Genomic DNA, 21,391 nt, shown 5'->3' on the forward strand with positions numbered 1-21,391 from the left:
CCGTAAAATTATTCTTAAAAAAGTGAATAAATTTTAATGAAATAAACTTTTTTCTTTATTTTCTCTCAAACCTCTCGAATCAAAAAAGTTCTTTAAGCGCTTTAAATCACTTCCAATTAATCCGCCTTTCATGGTAATAAATTTATTACGCATAAATCCCAACGAAAAGTCTAATTAATTCCCTTTTAATTTTATTCAAATCATAATCCGTACTTCGCCACTTCAATAAAATAATTCCATTTGAACTTCGCCAGCATTCGCTGACATTCGCGCGCTCATCACCACACCACACTACCCAGTGCAAACACTATGCCACTTAATCCACCGCCATTAATTACTTATACGCCGCGTACGACAAATTTAAATATGCATAAAGAGCATTTCCCAGCATAATTAAAAGCTGACAAAAGCAAAAGCAGAAAAGAAGCGCATTACTAAATGATGACACATGAAATGCTTTGATTGAATGCAGCGAGTGTGTGAGCGGTTGAGATGGAGGAGGAAGAGAATGTTTTGCTACAGAATTACAAGTGTTTGAGGTGCTATATTTTATCAGTACTTGGCATGGTTTTGATTTAAAATGTGAATTTACGTATTGTTGGTGGTAGTATGTAACTATAAATATATGTGGAGAACTTGTAGAGAGGAAAATATTATTTTTATACCCATACTACTCATAAATTTTTGTGTTTTCACTACTATTCGCTGCTATTTCGCTGCCTGAAATCTTGTTTGCACTATATAGCTATATAAAATGATATATGAAATAATAAAATTTAAATATTTTTTTCACAATTTTTTTTTTTCAATTATTATACAAGTAAATATATTTGAAACTAAGCTTTATTTACATTTCTTATGCAAATAACACATTCATGTGCTTTTATATATTGAATTTCTTTATCATATTATTACAGGCTCAAAAAACAAGCCTTAAAGCTAATAAAAATATATTAAAATCGAAATGATAGCTGAGAAAATTTCTATCTAGGCACAGCAGCAGGCTTTCAAATTTAGACAGCTACACACGCTCATACATTTTATTTACATTTTGACTTTATTTAATACAGTATGTAAGTTTATTGGTATGTATATGGTATGGAGGAAGTGAAATAAAATACATTTTGACAATGAGTAGACACACACTGTCATATATTGAAGTGAGTGAAATTTCTAATGTAAATATAAAAAACTGTTAAGCTTATCACATTTTCTTGTAAAAATTTAAAATGTTCACTTAATTTTTGTTTAATATAATTTTGTTTCAATAAAATTTGCATGCTTAAAATTTAAATTTTTTTATTAGTATACAAAAATGTTTTAATATCTATTAGATTAATAAATAAATATTGTTGTTAATATAGGTAATCGAATTTTCCATACATTTTTGAAAAAAAAATATATATATATTTTTTAAATATAAATATATATAATTTTATATAAATCAATATAAGCTTTAAAAAAAATTTTAAATAACTGGTTTACACATTATAATATCCAGTTTTAGCAAATATATTTTCCCAAATATTTTTATTTTTATCGATATTTTAAATGCTTTTTAAATGCAAATCTCACCATGAACATACTCACAAACTTGTAAATAAATTTTTAAGCATATCTGTAATCCAATAGTATAAAGATTAAATTTGTTTTTATAAATTATTTCTTTCTTCAATTGTAGTAATATTCGACTTGAAATATCTATTATTAATAACTGATTTTTTATCGATATTTTTAATGTTTTATAAAAACAAACCGCACTATTAACATACACATAAACTTGTAAATTAGTTGCTGAAAATATCTTATACTCAGCACACCGACTTTATATAACCTTCAAATACTCATACATAATACTATGTCTACACTTTGAAAACTCCAAAAATTATAAATTTAAATTTAAAAAATTTCGTTAAAAAATTTACTTGTTACACTTGTAATTGTTTTCATGAAATATTTATCAAAAATGAAAAACAAAAATAAATGCTAATTACAAATATTACTTTTCTCTTTTTATATACTCAACACTACGTTGCCGCACATGTCAACTTTGACGCCAACTTTCCGCCATTGTTGTTTGCAACCTTCAACAACTGCACCAAAACTCTATGCAAATCTTGACGCTTGGGCGCTTTTACAACATAACCTCGAATTACGCCGCTCCGCAATGACTTACAATAGGGTGCCGCTAAGCTGACAAAAGAGGACATCGAAAAAGTTTTCTCCCTATACGATCGGGTAAGTTGAAATGCTAAAAAACTTTCAACGCCAAAGTTGCGTAAGAAAAATGGCGCAGAAATAGTTTTACAGTTAACATTTGCGTCGCAACATTTCAACATGTTTGGTTTTTTTCTTTCTATTTTGATTTATTTTACATTTCTATGCTTAGGAGAGTTGGGAGTTGGGGCGCAGCGGAGTTATAACAAGGCAGCATGCAGATTTTTTCTTTTTATTTCTCTTATTTTTCATATCTATTGTGAGTTGTTTTCCTGCCATCCTCTGCAAATCAAATAATTCTCTTACACTTCTGACTTATGTACTGTAGTTGAATGAAAATTAATGTGTTTCAGTATGCAAAATAACGCAGACTGCATTTTGCATGCCAACCACAAGAGAAAATTGTTGCTGTGGTGTGAAATAACTCGATTTGCAGTATCTGTAAGAAGGAATATTGTATTTTGTGTAATGTGGCTTGTCATTTTTACTTACGCATATTTTGTCAGCTTATCTATGTGTGGATACCACATTCTTCTTAGGATTTCTGAGAATTATTTTCATTTTGTAATTAGTTCACTTTCATGTTAGGTTAGATTAAGTTAGTAGGCAGGTCTCTGCATGCATGTTATACTAAAATACTTCGAATGGATCAGAGAGACCCTTATGATTTGGCAAAGTGCTTGGAATCTGTTACATACTTCTTGAGTCAGTTAATGTTAATTCTAGCCAATTCGCTATGTTCGACGAAGGTGTATCAACCTCAGTCTGGCAAAAACTGGACATTAGAGAAGGAAATGCTTATATGATTCCAGCCCGCCTTCACCCAAACATGTATCCAAAATGCATCTGCCAGGAGGCTTACTTAGAGAAGATTCAATGCTAGTATTGCCGCTCTGCTGTCGGAGTGAATGCATACCTCTCTGAAGGAGGCCACACTATGGACAGGGATAAAGGGATGTCCAACTTATTCCAGTGTGAGAGCGCCTCAAAATTTGCGTTTTTTATAACATTTTGCATTATTACCAGATCAGACAAAATACTAATTTTTGGTCATTTTAATAAAAATACCCAACAATTATTATGGTTAAAAATTATTATATACTGAATGTTTAATATAAAATAACTTATTTCAATTTCATTTAGCGATAAAATGGTATATTAAAATATCCGGTTTTCGAAGTTTCAGTAATAAATATGGTCAATTATTATGTGTCAACTGAAAATAAATCAATTTCTTTTATAATTTTCCATGAAAAATTAGTTTCTCGATGCTGCAATTCACAAAAATATTCTTAAACCACTTTTAAATTACGCGTTTTCATTGATATTTATTGTTTTAAGTTCTTATTAGTGATCTTGCAAGGCGGCTAAAAATGTTTCCATCGCATTATTTTTTTTGCAACATTTCAATCTGGCCTTTCCAGTTTCCCAATTGCGAAACGTCAAAACCTCTTCATCTCGACAAACTGTCAAAGTTTAGGTGGTTTTGACGTTTACAATTGCGCTCTCACTTCCAGTGATATGAGAGTTGTACATCTCTTTATCTCTGCTATGGAGCAATTTTATGCACTGGTTCGTTCTTTTTGCGTTCTCTTGCAGGATACTTCGAAAAATAAATGAAATCTAGTTATGTGTATTTATTTAGAGACAATTTTCATATTAGTGAAAACAATAAGTCGATTAATATCGATCAATAAACCATAATTTGTAAAGATTAGGAGATTGTTAGATAAATATTAAGTAAAATTGAATGATTCAAATATGTACTTCAAACTGTAAGAACTCTTCTTCTCTCTTCTTTCTTCCTTAAAGTAATGCAAGAACGAACCTAATTTCTAATAATCGAAAAATGTCAATATCCACAGTGTCAACTCTCAATTCGATTAAGAAGAAGAAGAAAACTAGCTGTCATACCAACTCAAACCCGCAAGTGACACATTCAGAACAAAATCACTTGTTTACCACATTTGAATTTTAAATGAAATTACTTTTATGTGCAACATAAATTATTGATGAAGAAAAGATAGCAGCCGCCACTCCCTACAACAGATCTACTCTAATAAATTCTTTTCTTTTCATTGGCTTTTCGACACCTCTTACATAAAAAAGCAATCACAATGCATTAATAAAATTTCGCACTTCAATGAAGCTTATTTCACTAAGCAGCTCGAAAGCTAAAGTGAAAGAAAAAAAAATAAATAAATAACCAAATGAATAAGTAAAATTAAAAAGCCACAAGTGCTTAATGGTCACAACGGTTGTTCATTGTGAATTGTGAGAAGTGGAAATATTTCGGACGAAAAAGGAATGCTTAAAATTTTGTATAATTTGCAGCTGTCAGTAACAGTAAAAATACCATTTGCATAGAATTTAAAAGTAGTATTTCTCTGAAAGGTTTATAATACAGCTGCTGTGAAGCGACAGATGCCTTGAACAGTCTACCGTCTACAAATAATGGTAAATACTTGTTGTGGTCATTCAAATCTAAACAATCACTTTTGGCATTGTAATAAAGATGTGGCAAGAATTATTGCTAGAGGATAGAGGTTATAAAAGAACACTAAGCAAATGAAGAGCAGTGTGTTGTTATCAACTAAAGTGGGTTCAATAGAAAAACACAGGCTTTGTAGATTTAATTAGATTAAAAAAAAATTAAAATTAATTAATTAAAAATCAGCTGACTGTCAAAATTTAAAACAGCTTACAGCCAAAGTTGCAATCAGCTGACTGTCAAAGTTTTAATCAGCTGATTTAAAGCATTTATGTGTTTTAATTAAAACGGTGATTTTCTTTTTATTTCATTTTTATTTTGAAAATATTCAATAAAACAAAAAATTTCACATTTTAATTAAATAAAATCTAAGGTTGCATTTGCTAGCTTTGAAAGGATTTTTAAAGTAATATTGTCGGAAAAATATTCAATTTCAGTGTCAGCTTTATTGCTAACAATTATATTCATATTTCGATTGCAAAATTATCGATATATTTTACCCATTTCCACCAATATGAAATTAAAAATTATATTATAAAGTCATCATTATTCTATGTCGATCCTTTACTGATAAAACTTCTGCCGAAAACTACAAATTATCAAGATTTTACAACTGCAGCGTTGCATTCCAGAGCGAATTTAAAAACAGCTATGAATTCCACACTTCCACAAATCACAATCAATACTTACTGTGACAAAAGTAAATTAATTTCCTACTTTGCATTTCCAATCTAAAATTGAGCATTGAGCTACAGCATTCACTCCACTCCAGGTTAAAGGGGAATATGTGCGAACACAGAAAAGCAACACTTCAGAATTTCGATTTTACTTCACATTATGTAGCTAAGTACATTTTAAAGTCAACAAACACACGCAAAAATGAAGTACAAAAAAAAAAGAAAATTCGCAAATTCAAGCAAAAGTTGTACACACGAACTCAGATAACACTCAGCGGAAATGCTATGTTAACAGTGTACATAGATATGTATGTATGGCTGTATGTAAAAGATAGCATGCTTTATTGTGTGATTTGGTTGCGGCTGCCGTTGCCGCTGCTGTTGCTGTATTGTATTGCAACATTATGCTGTGTTGAGTGGAGTGCGGTCAATTGTTTTGCCATTCAAACAATCTGAATGGCGCGTTGAGCAACAGAGTCCTCTGCCATAGCCGCATCCACAGCCACAGCAGGATTTGGTTAGTGTTGGTTGCCTTGCTGTGTAATGGGAAACAGCTAAATAACTCTGCGCAAACACAGAGATTCCACTTTATATTGGATTAGGTAGTTGCTTTTTTCTCCATAAAATCCTTACAGCCACAACTCAGGCAATCGGGTAAGCTTGTGCAATGTATGTATGCGAAATTCTCCAGTTAGCCATGCTATTTGCAATCCACACGTTTAGCGCTAAAGTGGGTGCATTAGAATTTCTTTGCGTTGGAAAATTCGCTTTATATTGAATCATGCTATAAACCTCAGCAGCGTTAAAACCGATGCGTAAACTTGGTTTCGGCAATAAATGAGTTTGTGTTTAAAGTTAGGCTTGCAAATACTTTTTACTTTTAGGCTTTGACGCCTTTAAAAATTAAAAAAAAAAACTAATTTCGCAAACAAACATATTTATTTTCAAAAAATGTACTTCAGCCTAGAAAAAATTACTCAAATTTTATAAAATATTGTAATTTAGTGCTTTTTTGTGATAAAAAATTGTAAATTGCTATGTACAGCTCGATATTTCTTTAAATTTGAGCTCCACATGTATCAAACAAGCGTGTGAACATCTCATAAGTCATACGTTAACTCATAATTATCGACTTTCGATAATACATATTGCTACCATCGGTTGCTGTTTTTTACGCAATTTAAAAAGATTACAAAAAAGGGTCGTTATATATTTTTGTGCACAACACTAACTGAAATTGCAAAACATATTTAGCTTCTATCAGATAGTTTAACTAATTTTTTAAGTAATATTATTTCTTAATTATAATTCACAAACATTTTGCATTCAATCCCGTAACTGTCATATATTTTTACCGGAAAGCTATGTTTTAGTGCAACCCTGTAACAAAAACACATATGTATGTATAATATAAGCATCAGCGTTGCTTATATTTGCACAGATCACATTTCATTACGTTCTTATCTCCGAACGGAATTTAGCAAGAGCTATTAAATTTTCATTTATTTGCTGTCGACATGTTGCAATGGATTTGTGCCGGCGCCACAGCAATATTTCAATGTTTATTTTACGCAAAGCACATAACCCGACACATATTTATTTAGTGCTTTAAACACACTTTATCTTTTTCAACACTTGCAGGATAATAGCGGCTCAATAGAAAACGAAGAGCTAAAGGGATTCCTCAAGGATCTGCTGGAGTTGGTGAAGAAGGTATGTAGTAAAGTATAGTATAATAGTAATAGAGTAGAATATGTATAGAGTATAGTATGTATAGATTGTAGTAAATCTATAGTTTAGTATGTTTGTGGTTTAGTTTATATTTCTGCACGTAAGTGCAAAAACCTAGTGAATATAAAGTAAAATATAGCAAACTATCAACTAAGTCAGCTGTTAAAATCAATTGTTGTTTCAATGACAAGCTAATTTTGTTTTTTATTTTTGTACTTTTCGTACCAACACAGGATGACTATGATGCGCAGGATTTAAAAGCTTTCGAGGAGACCATCTTACGTGGTGTGGGCTACGACAAAGATGGCAAAATCTCACGTAAGGAACTGACAATGATACTGCTGACTTTGGCTAAAATGCCACCAGAGGATGAACAATAAGTTGAATGCCAACAAGTAACACAACAACAAGTATAAATTGTAGTATTTATAAAAATAAAAAAATTAAAAAGTGGTACGAAAAAACATAAAAATTTTAATATTAAAGTATTTTAGACTTATGAAAATAAGCAGCAAGTGCAAGCTATTAAAGAGGCAAGCCGAAAAAATGGTATTATAGAAGCAGAAATATGTAGTAAAATTGAAAAAAAATAAAAAACAGATAAAACCAATGAACAGTAATAAACACACACACATAACCACACTTTTTTGGACAGCTTATGCGTTGTATGACACGTTAAGCAAACAGAGGCATAGAACATGAGAAAAAAAGTAGTACGTATATTTGAAAAAAATTAAATAAACTTGCATAAGCGTACAATGCAGCGTAAATATTGCGATTTTTATTAAAAAAAAAAAAATGATTATTAAAATATATGAAAAAAAATTATCAAATAAATTATAACATACATTTTGGATATTTAATTGAAATAATTAATTGCACGACGAGACGCCGCAATAATGCGTGTGAAATGAACAACAAATCAAGTGACAAAAACAACACAAAAACACAAGAATACAACAATAAAACATTCAACGAGGGAAATTAATTACTTTAAAATGCTGCCAATGTAAAGCAGTCAATGAAATATATAATATCAAAATCAAAGCCGAAGAAGGAAGCATTATTTAAATGTTATATAAAAAGTGGATGTTTCATTTGAAGGCAATGAGATTTTAGCTACACTTATTAAGTGTCAAGTTTGGGTACTAAAAAAAACTAGAGAAAAAAAATAAACAAATATAAATGACATTTTTAAAGCATATAACAATTTTTTTAATTGCTATAGTTGTTGTTTAATGACTTTATTCAGCTAAAAATTTCGAACTTTTCGAATTACAAATATTAAAATATATTCTTGAACAAAAATTAAAAAATATATTTTTTTCTCACCGTAAGTTTCTATTTAATTGTCTAATTATTATTTGTTGTATGTAAAACGAAAAATCTTTACTGCATTGCAGCAGAAAATGCTGAAAAAATATGAAAATAATTTGAAAATCACAAAACAAACTCAGCCAATTAAAAAATAATGCTTAATTATGTACAACAAACCTCCAAATATGTGAAAAAATAAATGAAAATAAAATAAACCAGCCAATAAATGTGCATGTCCTAGCGTGAAAAAATATATATAAACATCGATTTTATTGTTAAAATAGTAAATGTAAAGAAAATAACGAAAACTTATATAGTATTTGCAAAACAATTTATATGTATGTTTTTTAATGTGTATTAGTTTATATTATACATATTTTTTATTAATTCATACAAATAAAATATTAATTATGTGGCATATGAGTAACGAATTTTTAGATAAATATATATGTATGTTAGTTTGTTAAAAAATGATACAAATAAAATAATAATAATATTTAGAAAACAAATGATTTTTCAAAACTCATGCATGTGCTTGCAATTTAACGCTATTGATGTGAAAAATGTCAAAAATGCTGTTACTGCATCATTACAGCGAAAAAAGTTTGTTAAAAATTATAAAACAAAAACCTCAAAAACGTGTTTTCTGTTGCGAGAGAAATATATATATTTAAATGTTATACTTATAAATGGTTTAAATGTCATATTGTGTACCTGTCAAAATGAAGTAAAGCTTACACATAGTTAATTACAGTGCTTGTAACTTGTGCGCAAGCTATCTTCAATTACTTAATTCAATAATTTTTCGATTTTCACGCGAAATGTATAAAACTTGATTGCTGGCATGTTAATTGATGCGCTAAAAAACATGAACTTCCTTTAACTCTAAAGCAAAATAAAAAAATAACAACAATATAGTTATAACAAACTAACGGTATTTTTCCGTTAACCAAACATGCTGAAGTACATATTAAAAATAAATAAAAAATAATAATTGTCATATAAATGAAGCACATAATTCTTTCAGTGTTGAAAACATGCTATTAGGCAATGCAAACAAACAAATGTAAACACAAAAATTGTATAAATTTTTTGCAATAAAATTTCAAAAATGCATAGAACTGATTTTAAAAGCTTGAAAGTCAATTTAAAACGTGTGAACGGCTCGAAATCTAACAAAATTGCATTGAAATCAATTTCCGTGCTATCAAGTAATGTTCAGCTGTTATTAGCAATAATGAAAAGGGTCAAACGAAGAGGAAAACAAGCATTTGCTATAAATTACATTTGTTTTAAAACTTTTTTGTAACAAATAGTGTTTACTTAACCTTTTCGAAAACATTACCAGCTCACTTTGGTCACATTCAAACCAAACCAATTATGCACTAACAGCAAACAAATGACCCTTGAAACAGCGAGCTACTAAATAAACTTACAAAGTAAACTTCTTCAATTAAACTTTTGCATATAAAATTCAACAGAAACTAATTTGACAAACTAGCTAAAATAGACACATTATTTGAGTTTTTGATGTCGGCTACTAAACTGAAACTGATTGCTATGGTAAACTAGAACTAAAAACACAAAATGTCACATTTCCATTTGAAATTGAGCATTCAACAACCCGCACATAAACAAGCACACAACAATAACTTTTGACATAAAAATAGTACGCTGCTATACACTGATTTACCACACATTATTAAGCGCTCCCCGGCAAAGAGTTTGGGGAAATTGAACATTAAAAAGCATTGGAGCTGAGTAAAGTGCCAACGAGTAAACGAACTATCAGCACGCTGATGATGTGAAGTCTATCAGTTGCGCTAATGCTGCAGCCAAAGGGAATGCTGTAGAGCTGAGAGCCTTAAATGTAAATCAATACTTGAGGAAATCTAAAAAACGATGTCAAAATCGACAGCAAGGTTGAGTAAATAGGGTTTTAATGAGGCACAGCAAAGGATTGAGTGCGTGCAAAGGCAAATAAACAAAAGTGAAATGTAGATTATATGCTGGCAGTTAACCAAGCTGTCCTGGCCAATAACACACAGCCACCGTACACAGCTTACAGCTGCTGATGCGCGCTCAATCAACATCAGCAATAGTCTGATAATAAAGCACTTATAAAGGCAGAAAAGTAGAAAATTTATGCAGAGCAGCTACACCGGCGTACTGACTAGTTAGCTAGAGTGAACTTGAGTGATATAAAATCATGCCATTGAGGTGATTGTTGTGCAACTGCTGCCTGGTACATTATACCAATTCAAGTAGTGTGTTGTTAATGTGGTGCGCTTTGTGATTGAGTCCATTAGAATGTGCTGCTAGGTCGCTTTTAACGTTTCAACAGCATGCCTAAGTAACAAAAAAAAAGGAAAAATAAGTGGTTGTACGTTTAAACTAGTTAGTTAAAATTGTAGTTATGTGCTAGAGAAGGAAAAAAACATGTAAACGTAGAATGACAATTCAAAGTGAAGATCAAAGCAGTTAAATGCAAAGTACTTAATAAAAACACAATGCTTCCTTAAACTACATAGCCATACATAAGAGCATGACCTATAATGACCTATAACACTTCAAAGCAAAATATAGCAACAATTTGTAGTGTATTTAAGTGATTAACGCTGATGACGGGACAAGTCATGCAGTGTACATCACAATTTCAGAGTCACCTAACATTTACTAAGCAAACTATTGAGCGAGAGAAAGCTACCTTAAAATAAATTTAAAATATAATAATAATAACTAAAAATTATAAAACTATTAAAAATTATTAATAATTTGAATTTTTGCGCAAAAATATAACTGTTGATACGGAGCACATACTATATGTATTATATGTATGTATATAAGACAGCAAGTAATATAAAAAAACAACTTTATTTTAAAAACTATAAAAAAATGAAACAAAATTCAAGAATCAATACTTTTGAAAAATAAATTAAATAAATATTGTATTAAAAAACCAAAATATCAAGCTTTCACTTCTGAAAAAGTAATTTAAATAAATTTATATTTAACAAAAAATTTCCAAAACTAAACTTATGCCTCCAGTATATAAAACTATAGACAAAAATAACTATAAAAATTATAAATGTTACTGCTAAAAAATATGCTACTTGAAAAAAAAACTAATTAAAGGCGCTATAAAAAATAATAAATATGAATGTGTAAGTTTAACTAAAAAATTATTTATTTATTTTTAATTAGGGCATTTGAAAAAAAATTAAAAATTAATACTAAAAAAAATAATAAAAATTAATATAACAAATCTAATAGTAACTACAAATGTAGCTAACTGCTGTATTTACTAACTTGCTACGTTTTCTTATACTACCTACATTAAAAAAAAAGTTCAAAAATGATAACTAATGTAAAAGTGAACGCAAATTGTATCTCTAACGGTGCTATATATAACTATCTATACTAAACAGCAAAAAAAAAATCGTTACACGAAAATATATAACTAATAAACACACACAACTGATTAGACTTAACTAATCAGCTGTTCAAAACGTAAATGCAAAATTTTACATGTCGATTTTATGCCAACGTTAGGCATGTGCAACCGCAAAATACTCTGAAAATGTTTGCGCATATGCTTAACTCGTTTAAATTGCACGAATTGCAGTTAACCGCAATGGAAAATGTGTGACGTTAGGAAACGGAAATTATGTGTGTGTGTATAACGTGAGCGCAGGCGGCACTTAATTGCCAGTGTTGCACATGCCTAACTAGTGATGTGCCGATAAACACTATTTGTTGTTATAAAATTGACATGACATTTTGTGTTTTAAAAGCAAACGTAGAAAATACTAGATTTAAAGTGAAAACGTAGTCAAAACTTTTTATACTATCGCTTTAGATAATTTATTTGCAAATACTTAAGCACTTTCTCTAAGCCATATCAAGAAATGCTACATTTAACTAAATTTTTCAACTTAAAAATATATTTCTTTATATACTAACATATATATAATTCGATTTTGTTTACGCATTAACTAAAAACTGTAGTTAAAAAATAATATATATAATAATATTCTAATTCTATGGCAGCATACAAATCTAGTCTTGCACTATTTAAATAATATATGAAAATATATAAAAAGTAACAAATATGCACTTTATGTAAAATAACTACAATTTTAACTGTAACAAGTATTAAAATTTCCACAAATTGGTCAAACAAAATGCCCTAATACTGAAACTATTCATAAAAATACCAAAAAGCCAAAAAAAACGCTTCTAGACAAACTTAAAAATGATGTATGTATAACTAAATGTACGTACTTAAAACTGAAAAAATATTAAAAAAAAAAACAAGTAAGAACTTAAAAATATAATTTACCAAAAAGGTAACAAATAATATAAATAATATATAAACGCTAAACAAATTGCTGATTTGTTTTGAATGTACCAAAAATACAGTGATGTATGCCACAGCTAAAATAAAAATATTAATTTATGTAAACAATAAATATGGAAAATAAATAAAAGAAAACCAAAACTGAATTGTATGGTGTTTTATTTCTGTTAAGGTGCAGACTTGACATTTGTGAAAAATATTAAGGGTAAGAAGATAACTGAGAGTCTCCCGAGAGATCCAAACATTCTCGCTTTATTTTTAGAAATGAGCGTAATATTCTCAGATAGATAGCAAATCGCTTTAACTGAATGTCTAAAAAGACTCAATATGCAGAACACCTCGCAATGAATCTTTATTTGCATGGCGATGTGTCCTTCCAAAAGGTATAAAAAATCATTTTCAGGGAGTTAACACTATAGTCATCTTACTCTCAAATATCGTGGCCGCAACTCGAATTGTTTCCCGGGATCTTTACGCAAATATATTATAGATAAAGGACTAGATTCCAACATTTTCCATCAAGATTCCAATCTGAGAAATCAAACTGAATACTTCTTGCACTATGAAGCTTTCAGCTTGCAACAAACAATTGTTTGTATTATTCTATTATTTGTATTTTGGGATTTCATTCCAATTCTTTAAATATACCTGGCAATTTGTGTTATTTTAATCTTCGAATTCTTATTAATTTAAAATTTTTAAATGTAGAACGATTGGGGTGCACCCTCTTTTGTACAACTCATTCACAATAGACACTGATAATTAACATCTGTTTTGCTGCACCTACTGGTAGTGCTTTTGTTTGCAAGAAAAACAAACTAGTTAAGAGAATTGTTGTGGACATTGATTCTTAATTTAAAAAATATAAAAAAATACACAAAATGGAGCAACTATCGGGTGTTATGATTATTATCATAATAGGAGGTGGAGTGCTGACATTTGTGATGCTATTCATCTTTGCTAAACGACAAATTATGCGCTTTACACTACGTAGTCGACGCGGACCACACGTACCCGTGGGTAATGATGCAAAGAAGGTGTGGAAAAATTAGTTACATTCATAAAATAAATATTAGAGCTTACAACTATTACACATGACATTCCAGACACTACGCAAGGAGATTGAGCGACGACTTGATTGCATACAGAAAATTGCACAGGAGCCGCGTTTACTTTGGACTGATGATAAGTATATTTTGCGTACAGATCAGCCATTACCGCCATATTATTATCGCATGAAAGCTGTTGACGATGTGAAAATTTTGGGTAAGCAAGTGTAAGTGTAATTAATTTCTTATAAGCAACACATACACTTGCAGAAACGGAAATAATGCGTAGCGATGGTAGCATGCGGCATCCTTATGATAGTTTACGTGCATTCCTGCTTACAACACTTGCGGCCACCACACTTAATGGTACGGGACAGCAACGCATGATACATCAATTTTGTGATATGTATGAGCACGCACGACACGATCCCAATGAATTTGGCAGTGAAGAATATGAAGCATATCATCGTTTATTGCTTAAACTAATTGAAGCGTAAGTATAATAATTTGTAAAAAGCGCGGTAATTTATGTAAATCGTTAATTTCTACTTTTTTAGCGCGAAACAATTAAAATCTCTGATCAGCTCACGGAAAACTTCACCCGCACGCACACCGAAAAAACAAACAAAAATGCATTCTTTATTGGATCCTGCACGTTTACGTCCACCAACAACAACACCTAAACTACCACCCAATACTGGTTTAGCTGTTGGACAACAATCAAAAGTGAATTTGACTTTAGGTCTACAAGGACGCGATATGGATACAGTAGATATAGCACCAAATCCGTTGCATTTGCAACCACCAGCTGAGCGTGATATAATAATACGCAATCGTATTAAGACGCCCACATTGGACGATGTGGATGATGATGAAATCAATAATTTAGGTGGTGGCGATGGTAGCATCAATGACGCGGTGCGTATAGAAGATGTTGAAGGTGAAGATAATGAAGTGATGAGCATTTCATCGGTACAATTTCAACCGAATTCAAGTGTTGTTTGATTGCTTGAGTACGCGGCGCGTGCACGTTACATGGCAAGTGCGTTAAGGCGTCTGCTACCGAAATGAAAGGAAAACAGCAAATAAAAATGCACGAACGGAGTGTCATACAAGTGTTATGTGTGCAGTACAAATCTGCTGTATGAGATTAAGACACGGAAATTTTTGGTTTGTTTGAATGTAATTCGGGACACTTTACCGCTCTAAACCAAAGTTTTAATTTAGAGTATAAATAAACGAAATGATAATGGAATAATATTTACATTAAATATTAATAAAATATGCTTAAGCTTAAAATAGTAATGTAGTTATAAAATATTTCTTTCAAAATAAGATTTAAAATAATTCCTAGTATTAAGATGTATGTGGCAATTCATTGTGAAATTGATTTATATGTGTTATAATAAATATTTAACCGAGAAATACTGAGAAACTTTACATTTGTTTACTTTTTAGGCAAATTCAAATTTACTTTAATATTGTGCATCTAGGTGCACTCCGCATTTTGTCATAGTTGACGTTTAATTATTAGAATAGTAACCAAATTATTTGCCTTTCCAATAACCAAAATGTAGTGAAATACTTGTCAGTATACTCTTAGGCGCACTGGCGTGTACAACTGATACTGATAACTTATCATTATAGTCAAATTAGCATATCTGCAGGCGTTTAACGTTGCCCGCACCGCTTTGCCACTCAGTTGAGGCATAACACACTGATAACAGTTGGCTACAGCTCTCACTGATAGTCATCTTTCAGTTAAAATCAGTTGATTGACAGAGCGATTGTCGTGCGCGAGCCTGGTACGGAAAGTAAATAAACAAATAATTAAGAGTGTAAAATAAAACACACCCGCATTCCTCCGCATAGCCTACTAACAGGCTAGATAAGAAAACGCGCATATTTTACCTATATGAACTACAAAGTATGCAATGCATTGTGGGTCTAAATAGTAACATCCAAAATGCAACCGTTGTCACATTGACGTTAAAACATATTAATCCAGATGATATATTCATACCGGACAACGAGAATTGCGTTTGGAAACGTGGTGAACCGATAGTGACCGCATATGTGATTTACGCGTTTGTCGTGCCCGTACTCGCCTGTTTCGGTTTATGTGCAAATTTTATTAATGCTATCGTCTTTATGCGTCCTAAAATGACGCCATCGGCTTTTTCTTACCTCGCTGCGCTCGCTTGGCTCGACTGCTTTTCCTGCCTGCTCATTTTATTCACTGCACTCTCGCGTAGCATTTTCTTTCACAGCCATTTCTGGATGACGTATGATTTTCAATGGCAAACACCGTTATTTGGCATTAGCACCGGTGCTGCGAATCTTTTACTTGGTAGCGTAAGTTGTGACCGTTGGATTTACTTAAATTACGGCATCGTCAATGGCTGTGGGCCACCGCGTTTTTGTCGACGTAAAATTGCGCGGCGTATTATTGTAGTGATTATTATATTTTCGGTGATACTAAATTTACCGTATTTCTTAATTTTTGTGGTAAATGACGACGGCACTTTTGTAACACACAAATTATACTACACCACGTAAGTACTAAGGCGAGGGAACTTTTAATTTTCTAACATAATTTGGCGGCACATCAAAAGAAAACGGTTGACAGCTGTCAACATACTACCGTTTTAACTGCATTTCCGGCTATTTCTTTCACGCATTCGTATGGGTGTGCACATATTTGTTGCTATATTTGTACAGCCTCAAACACTGTCATGCTTCATATGCAATTTTGCATATTTATAAGTAATTATTTTTTGTTGTTGCTTTGATTGAAGTGGAGTTATGATAAACTGTAATTAAATTAGGTGATAAACACGCAATCAATGACGCTTATCACATTATTTATCGTTTATAAAATCGTGTGACGCTGCACGGATTGCCTACAAATATGTGTAGATATGTATTTTATAATTTTACGTATATAATTAAGCTTTATTTACAACAAATGAAACACAATTTAAATAATAGAAAAATCCCCGTATGTTATCCATACTTACATATATAGAAAGCATAAATCTATAGACAAATTAATAAATTATATTTTTATTTAAATTCCTTCAACTTTTAGTTATTACAAAATACACAATTGGTGTACTTTCGTGCTGTTAACCGTGATACCGGCTATATTCCTCACAATCGGTAATATAGCCATAATTGTTGCATTTCGACGTTGGACAAAACAAAGCAAAAAATGTCAGAAGTATGGCAATAGTAATGCAAAAACAGCAAAAAAGCGTTATCATGTAAGTATAGAGTGATACAGAGGAAATACAATTTTTCATATAAATTTTTAAATTAAGCGCCATATCCGTTTAACACCAATCTTTATCAACACAATCTTCTTTTCTTTCCGCTGCACAGCATCAGCTTAAATTAACTATAACAATTATCATTTTAATTGTACTCTACATGATTGGTGAGTTACCGGCTGCGCTGACCTCACGTAAAAATGCACTTAATTTGCTTTTTGGTGGCGACGTTACGCGTGTAAATTTCCATTTGATGGCCAAACTGGATATGATTTGTCTAACCTTAAATGCGCTGCAGCTCAGCATAAATATACTCGTCTATGCTGTAATCAATCCATCATTTATGCCTGAATTCTTTGAGTGCTTACGCGGTGCATCCGATTTTTGTTGCAACATATTTTGTCTAACGCCGCTACTGCACTGCGCGCGTTACATTTGCTGCAAGGCGCACAATCAAAAGTCACAAACAGGGAATAATGTAACGCAATGTGTTTACGAACATGCAACTGTTGATGGGCGCATTGAGTGTGACTGTGTGACCCAGCAGGTGGAAGCAAGAAAGAGTGTAAGCCGAAGATATGCTGCCAGTAGCGCTAGTGCAAATGGTAACTGGGATACAGATCCAGAAGATGCTGACGGCACGCCTGGTTTCGACTTGTATCGCTATTGGCGGAATAGCGTAACAACGCCACGTACGCCCAATCGTTATCGCTTCAGTAGTGAGCATGGCATACATAAGCACGAGCAAGTGTGGAGTACAGACTTAGCTTGGAAGCGTTCCAGTTCGTTTGGTGAATATGCATTTGATAATCTAGCGCTTGAAATTGGTATCGCGAGTGGAAAAATAACAAATAACGCACTAGAAGAACACGCCGAGACGGAACATAAAGCCTGTGCGGGAAGTGCGGCTATAACAGCAAAGCAAACAAAGCGACATTCGCTGGCATTTTAAACGAATTAGTCAATAACTAAAACTAAAACTATTTGTTTAATGCATACACGTATGAGAAATTGTTGTTATAAAAGTAAATGGCTTTAATTGAGAGTCAAATGCTGGATACATACATACATACTTATAAAATTGAGATTAATAAAAAAATTTATTTTAAATTAAAACTACTTCAATCCTTTATGTATATCCTCGCTACCGTGCATATCCTGCAACGCCTTTGCCACACGCTGTGGTCCATCCTCATCATATTCAAGTTTTGCCGGTAAAATTGCTTTTATAAACTTGTTTTGTGGTCTTTCACTTGTGTTTGGTAAAACGCGTGCTGGCACTTGTACTGTATATTCTTCCACTTGCAAATCTGGCACGGGCACATAAACATTCAGCAACTTTTGCCATTCACTGTAGGCAAATTTACGTGCCAAATCCATATCGAAATCGAAAATTTGCATTGCTGGATCCTGACGTGTAAATTTAACTATTTTTATGCCTATTACGCTTTTGGGATCTTCTGTTGTACTGTTATTTTCTAGATTATCAACATTTTGCCCCTTCTGAAATTCGCTTTGCTTCACCATGGGCAGCAGCCAAGCCGCGCAATAGTTTTGCAACAAAAATATTAAAATATAAATAATTTGCGTGTTTTGGAGGAAATTCATTTTCTAATATTTTATTTTGACGCGTTAACAGTAAAACGTTTGTAAGACAACTGACCAGAAGGTGACATAAGTGTTTTGAGTGTTGCTCGGAAAAGTCTGTTAGACAAAAAATTAATTAAATAGTAAACAACTATATTTCTATATATACAGTTGTATTTCTATTTGTGCATAAACATACATATATACGTGTATAGTTAAGAGGGCATAATATGTGCTTGCTTTTGTTTACAGCTGTGTATACAAAATTTAGAGTTGTATATATGTAAAGCATAAATGATATGCAATTATTTCAAATGGCAATAGCTTTCTAAGAAAATTCCTTAAAACTAAATTTTTCGGCTTAACATTGAAATCATAAACTTTTTCGTTTAAAAGCTTCCTTTAACTCCGATTTATTTCGCTGAATAAAACTAAATTTGTACAACTAAAAATACAAATATTAAAAAATGATATATATTTATAAAATAGTTGATTGTTAATTGAAATCGGCGTGAGACTAGTACAGCGGTGAGAAACTGTAACTGTGCGGCTTTTTTACGCTGAGTGCAGTAGCATTGGCAACTGTAAAGAAACTTTTATTCTTTTAGCTTAGTACACTCGCATAGCACCAGCTTCGTCTTTAGTTTTGCTTTTTCTGTGTTTTTTCTTCCACATCTAATTGTTTTAGTCGGTCCATGCGTTGCAAAAGCGTAGGATGTGAGTGATTACAAGCCGAGTACAACCAATCGTAAACGGGGAAGCCCAAGTTGTCCAAATTCAATTTGATTAAAGCTTGACCCAACTGCTTCGAGAAACCCAAACCATGTGCAAACTCATCGGCTTGATATTCAAAGTAACGTGAGAGAGTTGTCATAGCGAAATTGACTATAGCATTATATGGTGCCATTACGTATGTGAACACAACAAGTAAACCGACAATGATGGGGCGTGTACCAGGTTGGAAGCCGACTGCTTCATAGAAGGGACCATAGGTGAAGCAATAACCAAAAACGACGAATAATAAAAGTAAATGTACTTGTGCGATAACAATATTTTTGGTTACATGACCACACTTCCAATGACCCAATTCATGTCCCAGTACGGCGAGCACTTCTTCATTTGTGCAACCCTTGCCTTTATCTTCCTCTTTCAATTCCGAATCATCTGGCTTGCCTTTGTTGAGGAGCAAAGTGTCGAAGAGCACAATGCGTTTCGAATTCCACAGGCCATAAAAGTAAGCATTGCTGTGCGATGAACGTTTTGAACCCTCAACAACGTACAATTTGGTAAGCGGGAACTTAAGCATGGCTGCGAGATCTTCAATGGATTTACGTAGAGGACCTTGCTCCAACGGTGTGTATTTATCGAAGAGTGGTGCAATGAAGATTGGATATATGGTAAGCAAAACTAATGAGGTGATGCCTGTGAAAAGCCACAACCAAATAAAGAATTGATCACCGCCGTTCTGCACAATCCATACGGTGGCCGAAATGATAGGAACCATTAAAACTTGAGTGACGAGGAAGCCTTTTACTTGATCCCATGCGAAAAATCCACCAGTTTGCTTGTTGAAGCCATGTTTCTCTTCCAGCACAAATACCGAGTAAATTTTAAATGGAATATCCTTAACTGTACCAATTACACTGGTGATAAGTCCGAATAGGCAGCTGATAATGATTTCATTATCGGCATTTAAATGCAGTAGGTTTGCCAAGTCAATTGCCCAAGCCCATTGTACAGCAATGAAGCCAGTATAGAGTTCAATGCACATCAGTATAACATCTTTTATAATGGCGCTGAATACGCCAAAAGTGGCTCTATCGAGGCCATAAAGACGCGCTTTCTGGAATGTCTCATCATTCATGCAGTCTTTAAGCTCCCTGGGCACTTTCAAAGCTGTTCTGTAAACTCGTATCTACAAGTAAGTAAGAAATGGAAAAATAGTAATTGTTATTTATAGAATATGCAAATTTACTACTTCGTGACAATAAATATTGTCTGTTATACATTTTATTACCTTTGGCAAAATTAAGTTCTAAACTAACCTATAGTTAACTATACATACGTATGTATATTTCTCTGACGCATCGTAACCCCCACCCTCGTTTAACCTGTTTTGTTTCAAGCCCTGTTATATTGAATAATTAAACCCCAATATGTATATATTATATATATATACATTTTTTTAATATTAAATAATTTATGAATAACTTCCAATAATTCCAATTACCTGACGATATGTAATGTAGATATCAAATATGTTTTCCAAAAGGATCACTCCAAGTACGCTATACAAAACAACTTCTGCCGCTGGCAAAACCATTTTCTTGCTTCACCGGCTTTTAAAGTGCGAGGTGCCAAAAATTTACTGAAGCTAAAAATGTGAAAATTTTATATTTATTTAGCAGCAAGTTGTTTAAATAATTATCACTGAATAAGTAGAACTTACAATTTTTCGCCAATGGGCTAATATTAAAGATAAGCGACGCCGCAAATGTGAGTAGCAGCTGGCAGCTGTCACGCTTCCTGGTGATGCCATATTAGACTTTTTTCGAATTGGATATACATTTTTTTATTAAATATTCTCATTAAAAGTATGTTAAGCTTAATTAAATTATGTGTTATTTTCAATAATTTTTTAAATAATTTTGGAAAACGCTAATTCAGTGAAAAAACTTTTTATAAAGTTT

The 21,391-nt window shown here is 32.1% G+C and overlaps 4 protein-coding genes across 6 annotated transcripts in view; 3 read left to right on the forward strand and 1 right to left on the reverse strand.

Moving 5' to 3' along the window:
• Nucleotides 1-12,751, forward strand: part of LOC105214842 (calbindin-32) — a 179,434-nt gene extending 166,683 nt beyond the window's left edge. For all 3 annotated transcript variants that reach the window (XM_029042046.2, XM_011188504.3, XM_054233849.1), the window contains 3 exons: nucleotides 2,182-2,238; nucleotides 7,027-7,098; nucleotides 7,350-12,751. In XM_029042046.2, coding sequence (XP_028897879.1) covers nucleotides 2,182-2,238; nucleotides 7,027-7,098; nucleotides 7,350-7,496 — 276 coding nt within the window. In that variant the 3' untranslated portion in view covers nucleotides 7,497-12,751. The remainder of the gene's footprint in view (nucleotides 1-2,181; nucleotides 2,239-7,026; nucleotides 7,099-7,349) is intronic.
• An 807-nt stretch (nucleotides 12,752-13,558) lies between these two features.
• LOC105214839 (protein C1orf43 homolog) lies at nucleotides 13,559-15,278 on the forward strand. The gene is made up of 4 exons (XM_029042048.2): nucleotides 13,559-13,830; nucleotides 13,900-14,059; nucleotides 14,113-14,335; nucleotides 14,400-15,278. The coding sequence occupies exons 1-4, from the start codon at nucleotides 13,675-13,677 to the stop codon at nucleotides 14,845-14,847; spliced, it is 987 nt and encodes a 328-aa protein (XP_028897881.2). The 5' UTR covers nucleotides 13,559-13,674; the 3' UTR covers nucleotides 14,848-15,278.
• Nucleotides 15,279-15,375: 97 nt separating this feature from the next.
• On the forward strand, nucleotides 15,376-18,084 carry LOC105214854 (uncharacterized). The gene is made up of 3 exons (XM_011188521.3): nucleotides 15,376-16,397; nucleotides 16,934-17,108; nucleotides 17,227-18,084. Exons 1-3 carry the CDS (start codon nucleotides 15,772-15,774, stop codon nucleotides 18,064-18,066), a joined length of 1,641 nt encoding a protein of 546 aa, XP_011186823.2. The 5' UTR covers nucleotides 15,376-15,771; the 3' UTR covers nucleotides 18,067-18,084.
• A 998-nt stretch (nucleotides 18,085-19,082) lies between these two features.
• Nucleotides 19,083-21,297, reverse strand: LOC105214838 (CAAX prenyl protease 1 homolog). The gene is made up of 3 exons (XM_011188498.3): nucleotides 21,151-21,297; nucleotides 20,932-21,075; nucleotides 19,083-20,616 (listed from the first exon to the last, which is right to left on the reverse strand). Exons 2-3 carry the CDS (start codon nucleotides 21,022-21,024, stop codon nucleotides 19,342-19,344), a joined length of 1,368 nt encoding a protein of 455 aa, XP_011186800.2. The 5' UTR covers nucleotides 21,025-21,075; nucleotides 21,151-21,297; the 3' UTR covers nucleotides 19,083-19,341.
• Between the last annotated feature and the right edge of the window lie 94 nt (nucleotides 21,298-21,391).

This window comes from Zeugodacus cucurbitae, chromosome 6 (genome assembly GCF_028554725.1).
Source record: "Zeugodacus cucurbitae isolate PBARC_wt_2022May chromosome 6, idZeuCucr1.2, whole genome shotgun sequence".
NCBI lineage: Eukaryota > Metazoa > Arthropoda > Insecta > Diptera > Tephritidae > Zeugodacus > Zeugodacus cucurbitae.